Below are 7,500 nucleotides of genomic sequence, written 5' to 3'. Positions count from 1 at the left end.
TCTTCATTTGTTGAACTTTATGTGGTTTTCCTTTTCAACAGTTTTCAGTAAATTTATAGTAGAAGTGATTTTGAAACAATTGAGAAGTAACATTCTTAAACTGTTTGGCAGAAGCCATGCTTCCTTAATTAAAATTCCAATAATCTGTGTGTAGCTCTTAAAATGAAGGAAGTAGAACTGTGTAGTCTGACATGGAATGAAATACTCTAAACCCACCAACTGGAGAAAACAGTGGTCACAAGCTGCTTTGTTTTCTGTCTAAAGGCAATTTTTAAAAATATTTAAATATTAAACACTGAATTATGAAAACAATTCATTTATATTGTTATCATACATACTAAACTAGTAAAGGATTCTGTTATGTTTTGAGAGTTCTAGTTTCAAAAATTTGAGTTCTTTTGTTTTTGTTTTTTAATAAGCTGATAAATTAGTTGCCCTGATCAATTAGTTGAAATAAAACATGTTATTCTAGAAATTCAGTGCTTGAAACCGTGTAAGTTTGACATCCTTCATTTAGCTGACTTGCTTGATGTTAAAAGGCAGTGTTTGTGAGCCCTCTTTCTTTACAGTTGTTAGAACTCTTCTGCTTTAAGATAACCATGGCTCTAAATCTCAGTCTCTTTTCCTTCCTTCTCCTCTCCTCTTCCTTTCCTTCTAATGGTTGTAGGAAATTTCTAACTTCTGTAGAATGTCTTGAGCTGTTCCTCTCTTTTTTTTCTTTGTTGTGTTGTTTTTAAACTGGCGTCTTCTGTGTAGCCCTAGGTGGTGTGGGACTCATCAGGGCTCCCAGCTGGCACAGTGCTCCAGCAGCACCCAGGTTCTGTGTCTGCGGTGCTGGGGTTATAGCCCAAGCCATTAGGCCTGGCGCTCCAGTTTTAGTATTGATAGTTTGTAGACTTTTCTCTTCTCTAGTTCTTGAACACTCCAGGTACACAGTATAATGATGCTGCAACTGTCATTAGAGAACAGGTGATATTTTTATGAATTTTCTCTTTATTATTTTCCATAGATTAGGCTATTTATTATTAATAGTCATTTATAGCACTGATCCAAATTCTCTGCTTTTCTCATATTTTAAGGCTGTTTCTTTTAAGTTCTGCAGTAGCTGATTTAATGGTTTTTTTTTCTAATTTTCCTTATGAATTTTTATTGATTTGTAAGTTAATCTGAAGCGAGTTTCTTAAATGTCACTTATATGGGAGCTTTTTAAAAGCATATTCATTCACCTTAGACAGTCAATCAAAGAATAAAAAGAATCAGTATTTCTAGTTCATTCTCTGCATAACTTCTTACTCTGGTCTTCTGAAGAGACTTTTTAAAATCATATTACTTTATTTGTGCATGTGAATTGGGGTGTTATAGTTAGAAGACAACTTGTGGACGTTGGCTTTCTTCTTCTGTCATGTGGGTCCCTGAGATCGTATGCAGGTTGTCAGGTTTGTTGACAGCACCTACAAGAATAAAGGTGAGCCATCTCATTGGCTCCTAATAGACTTGTTTTTTTATTTTAAAGAAACTCAATGGTTTTTCTTGTTCACATAAAATTCCAAGGAAATACTTTGGGTGTAATCTGCATTTGTCTAGAATACAGGGCACATAGGCAGATATAAGGGTATTATGTGATATGACTGGTTATGTATTCTAGGTAATAAAATGTAGTCTTGTGCTGGAGGGGGAACCCTGTAGTAGAGTGCTTGCCTAGCATGTGTTTCAACTCAGTACCACACACAGAAAAATGTTTTGAGTTTTTTGGCCATCATGTACTTTTGGGGGTTGAAAGTAGTATATATAAATGTATTTATACTATTAAAAATTCTTTTAGAAAAAAACTAGTGATTGTTCATAAGAAGCTATCATATTATTTCTAACTCTTAATTTTGAACTAATAGAAATCTTTCTCTAAAGTGAAATAAGTGGGCTGTTAACTGAGGAAAATTGGTGCCACATGTTACTGAATGCAGAAAATGTTTACAGTGAGGGTGGCTAGCTCCGATTTTATAGTTCAGTGTTGGATGGTTACTGGGTAGGTTAAAATCACCCTTGTAGTGACATGTGCTCAAATTTGAACAAACAGTTGGTCAGTTATGAAATATTGATAAGTCTAATTGATAATAATACATGATGTGGGAAATGGATGGTAAGAATGGGATATTTGATAAAACTGTAGTAAATATGCAAGGATTTCATGAGCGAGAGCCATGAAGAAAACATGTTAGTGCCATGAGAAAAGGTCAGTTCAGTGCCAGCAGGAAACCTGAATAAGCTGTTCGATTGCCAGGTACTTCTCTTTCAATGTCCATGCAAAGGGCAAATAGTGAAACAGGACAGAATTATGCAGTCCACTTGAAAAAATTAAATTTTATATTGTCTCTGCTTCTTCAGCCAGAGAGCCAGTGTAGGAACTTACGTTGAGTGGTCAGTGTAAGTTATTTTCTTATTCCTTATTATAACTTACTTGTTATAAATAAATTAATTCTAAGAAGAAAGTTTATTTTTTATTAATTCTACAGTAATGAATGTCAAATTTCTTTATTAGTCTTCAAATGCAAATTGAATTATTTCCTTTCAAGGCAATTTCTTTTGGTTTTGCATTCAGATACTTTTGTACTATCGTTGTGATGTTATTTATTTTATGTGACTTTTAAGTCCAGAAAAGCAGAGGTAATGTGAAGTAAAATGTTCTGCCTAAAAATAATACTGAAGGAGAATTTTAGAGCTACCCTTTATTTTTTATCTCGTAAATTCCATTGTCAATCAAACTTTTGGGATGGAGTCTCACAGGTACCTCCATTCAACCTTAAAACAGATACATGTTTTCCTCCAATACATGTGTGCCACTCAAATATTCCTCATATGTACCTGCCTGAATAATATAAAACATTATTGGTATTTGATGAGAACATCTTCAATTTACACTATTAAGATATATTTAAGAACAAAGTTCATTATATGTTTTAGAAACATTCTTATTTGGTTTCCTTTTATCACACTTTAAGGGCAAATGTGACTGTAATGTTCTACAAGGAGACAAAGATTGATAATCAGAAAAGAATGGTCCTTTAATGTGATTTATATCTATAGATTTTATGTCAGATATGAAAAGTTGCCTTTTAAATTGTAAAGAAAGACCCATTAAGGAACACTTTAAACCATTTTACTATTTAGCTTACCTTGAGTCCTTGTTTTTAGAAATGCCTTTTCAGCAAACTTTGGTAGGCTAGCAAATGTTTATTGTTCAACTATTTATAAAGAGTTGAAATAGTCTCTTTAGTAAGGTCTTGCTACAAGTAAGGCACTTAAAGTAGAGTTTAACATGAAGATATGCAATGTTTATAGGAATATAGTGATCATTGATTTCTCTAGTTTCCACCAATAATTTGAATTTCCTCTCAGATAAAGTTAGAAAAGGCATACTGTAGAGTTAGTGGGTAATTTAGAATACAATATATATAAATGATCTCTGTACCCTTATACTGTTCCTTTATCTGTAGGTTAGCTTCTTAGCTCCTGCATGGATCTCTGAAAATACCACTGTCAAAATAACAGTTGCAACAGTGAAATAATACCCCTTTTCACTTAGGCTGCTGTCCATTCTGATATTTAAAAAATATTTTTCCTTCTATTTTTTCAAATCAAATTTGCATAAGTGCCCCTTCCCGTGACTTCTTCATCACAGCCCTTCAACAGACGTAAAATGTGATATTTACATTTGATTTTCTCTAGCCTACTCTCTACTTTGTCTTATGGTCTCTACATCATCACTTACATAACATAACTTGTTTTTATATAATTTTAATATTAATTGTATAGCAAAGCATTTCAATTTTTAGCTGTAGTTAAATAAAACTGAATATTTTGTTCCTAAGCTAATTATTTGTTTTTACAGTCATATATTTTTGTACTTATGTTGTGATATTTGTACCTAGTTTATATGACATTTAAAGTCTAAAAATAAAGTCTTGTGAAGCAGGAAATTCTGCCCATGATAAAATCAAATGAAAGCATGCTTTTGAGTTTTCCTCAAGTGATGCCAAGTGATGCGTAGGATCCCTCCTCCCACTGCAGATTGCCCAGAATATTAGAATTTTTCTTCCTCTTCCCAGTTTGTCCCTTTTCTATTTTCTTGTCTTGCCTGCTGCTCTGTCTCCCAGTGAACTTGATGGGGATGTTTCTCAGACCCGGGCATCTTTTCAATGGCCACACCAGAGAAGAAAAACATCTTTCCCTCTTCCACCAACCATTATTGCTTGTTAATCCTCAGGGAAGGGTTCGATCTTGTGAATTTGTCCCTGTATGACAAGATGTTGAAGGACATAGTGTTGCCCAGGACACCATAGCTGCTGAGTTGAGCGCTAACAACCTAGAGAACATGTCAGCCTAGAGAACAGGGTCCCGGAGCCCTCTCTGCTCATTCATCTGGTTCTTATGTTCTTTCTGCTTTCTTCCTTGATGCTCACTGAGCCTTTGAGGGAATGATGTAGGTGACCTCTTTATGGCTAAGTATTCATCAGTCACTTCTTATTGAGAGTTAATTCTTGGAATTAAACTAATCCTCTCATTTAGCAATTTTAGGCTAAAAAGAAGCTTAAGACTTTAAGAACAGAGAAATTAAGGAATTGACCAACACTATCAGGAAACATTAGCCAGATGATAATCTGGTTTGTTTTGGTTCATAGTGATTTCTTTCTATTTTTCACTCTGAATTCTACAATTTCTTTCAATTTGAATAATTACTGAAAAATACTTTAACCTGTATTTTTTTCTTGTGTCAAATGTATTGATTCTCTGTTTTTCTTTTATGCTTCTGCTTTAAAGGTTTATTTTCTTCCCTTCCATGAATAACTTATCCTCCTCAAAATCATCCATTGTTAAATTAGTCTTTGATTCCTTTTGAAATGTTATATTACAATACTTTTTTATGCATGTGACTATAGAACTGTCTCTTCTAGTTTTTCCTCTTCTTTGTTTTTGCTAATGGTCCTGAGCCTTGGGTTCAGGTGGGCGTGATATGACTTGTGGTCGTGCATTCTACTGACACTCATCCTCTGCCCTTTCATCCAATGTACTGCACAGCGGAGCTTCTCTGTGCTCTAAGTCCTGGTCTGTTTTAAGTATCAGATAGGAATTTATAGGGTAGTCTGATACTAATCCATTTAGCAGACTGGTAGAAGTAGGTTCACCCCTGGGGCCTGTGAGCTCCTCCAAACATGGTTTCTAAGCAAGATTTACATTATCAGGGATGAGTTTCCTCTTGCGGCACAGTACGTAGATCCAATCAGAAAGTGGTACTTCCTCAATCCCATTTGTGACTCTATTGCATCACTAGATATGTCTCATCATGTTTGACTTTATTGTAATTCAAGATGAGTAAGTCTGTTGATGACTTTTGTCTCTCTGGACCTATTGCACCTTTTGTTACTATGATAGTCAGCCAGTAGAAAGGAATCTTTCTGGTCAGTACCAACTTGTTTTCTCTGTGCCATGTGACCAAAGTGGGCAGTGTCTTCAGCAATAGCACCTTTATACTAAGTTCAATACCATGAGTGTGTGTCATTCTGAAGGTCCCCAGGCAACACATGCATGACTAACAACTTACTTGCCAATGGGATTTTTATTTGGTACTTTATGACTTTGCAGAATTAACTCCAAGTCAACTCACATATCTTTCAGTAGTTTTCTTGCATCTTTAATGTTAGGTATTTCTCCCTCACCCCTTCTACCCTCTGATTTCTTCCCTCTCTACCTTAAATCTCCCTCCCCAATATTCCCTCTTTCCCTTCATTAGGTCATTTTTTTAAGGATTCAAATGTCCTAGAAGTTTATGATTCCATAAGTAGTGGCTTAAGTTGTGTTCGGCTTAAACAGAATTTTTTTCCTGTGCAGTTGCCATAGTTCTACTGTGTTTAAATTTTGGCTTTATCTTCAGACCAATCCCACCCCCCCCCCGCCCTGTAGAATAGAGAGTGTTCAATGCTTCTAGAGGTGTGTACTTGCTCTTCTGTACACTGAGCAGGAGGAGCATACTATCTACACAAACTCTTTATTTTCTTTTTCTTAACCTCACAATAATTGCATTGGGTGATCTGGGCTAATTTGTCGGTATAATGTATATTACCCCTGAGTGGTTTAGGACAATCAGGACCCTTCTCCATTGCTGGAGTTGTGGTGGGAGTTGCATAGACTACATAGACTACATAGCCTACAGTCTATCTATACTTCTACTTTGCATCTAACAGGAGAGGGAGGTAACCACATGTATATGTGTAATGTGTATATGTATGTGTGCATATACTTTAATTTGGAAGTTAAGGCCATGAGTTGGTAGACCCTGTAGAGGGTCAAGTCTGCATCAGTGCTCACGCCTCTAATCATGATCACAAAAACATCATAAATGTGACACCAGAACTGCCAGAACTCTTAAAAAAGGAAAGAAAAGCATTTGGGAACTAGCATTGTGCCCATTATTGCTAAAGAAAAAGAACCCTAAGATGTTTTAGAAAATTGCTATGATAGTATTTCTTAAACATTGATGTACGTGCCATTACCTGGGGAAGATGAAAGTCCAAATACTACCTTAGTATTTTGGGAATGGGACTTAATTCTGCATTTTTAATCTTCCAGGTGATTCTTTTGCTGAAGGCTTATTTTATAGGTAGAATTTAAGAGACCAGATTTTTCTTTTCTAAAGTTTGGAGAAGTTACTGTGATTACTAATCTAAGCCTTAAAAAACAAAACAAAACATAGCAACAACAACAACAAACCCCAAACTTCTCACCCCGGCCTTAGCAGTGCCCTTGTAACTTGTCTCTTTACAACCCACTCTCCTGAATCTGTCATGATCATTTTAACATGTGAATTGATCCCGTATTCTCCTGTTTAAAAATTTTTCAGGGCATTTGAGTGAATTTAAACTCACCATAATTATTTAACATAATGTCTCCAAATTTATTTTGTAGCAACGTTTCCTCTACTTGATCTAAAGACCTCTGCAACCTCACGTTCCTCTGGCTGTAATGAAGAACCCAGCTTTCACATGCTGTTTATTACTGATAATATCTCTGTTTAACTCTTAAAAGCTTGAGTGTTTCTTATTACTGACTTTAGAAAACTAATCAATGTTTAATGATCATTATAAATTTAGCATTAAAGTTTTGGTTGGTTTGATTAATTCTAAAAATTATTTCATGATACATTTTTGTTTTTTATCCACACTTTTATAGTTAATTAATTAATAAATCTCTTTTCCCCCTTCCAGTCATTGTGTGCTCAATATTCTGCAGACAAACGTGAAGAAGAGAAGATGTGTGATCATTTGATAAGAGCAGCTAAATACCGAGACCATGTGACAGCAACTCAGTTAATCCAGAAAATTATAAACCTTCTCACAGACAAGCATGGAGCGTGGGGAAGTTCTGCAGTGAGGTAGGAAAGCCTTCAGGGTCAGTCCCTTGTCCTCTGTAGGCGGCCTAGGTTTAAATAAATGACTTGGAATGTAAACG

At 35.3% G+C, this 7,500-nt stretch overlaps 1 protein-coding gene across 3 annotated transcripts in view; it reads left to right on the top strand.

Annotated features, from left to right (window-relative positions):
• Lrba (LPS responsive beige-like anchor protein) overlaps positions 1 to 7,500 on the top strand; it is a 481,883-nt gene that overhangs the window by 187,010 nt on the left and 287,373 nt on the right. For all 3 annotated transcript variants that reach the window (XM_038347328.2, XM_038347329.2, XM_038347327.2), the window contains exon 37: positions 7,257 to 7,423. In XM_038347328.2, coding sequence (XP_038203256.1) covers positions 7,257 to 7,423 — 167 coding nt within the window. The remainder of the gene's footprint in view (positions 1 to 7,256; positions 7,424 to 7,500) is intronic.

The sequence above is a fragment of the Arvicola amphibius genome, chromosome 11 (genome assembly GCF_903992535.2).
Source record: "Arvicola amphibius chromosome 11, mArvAmp1.2, whole genome shotgun sequence".
Taxonomy (NCBI): domain Eukaryota; kingdom Metazoa; phylum Chordata; class Mammalia; order Rodentia; family Cricetidae; genus Arvicola; species Arvicola amphibius.
The sequence above is the reverse complement of the archived record's forward strand: the minus strand, read 5'-3'. Positions and strand labels throughout refer to the sequence as shown.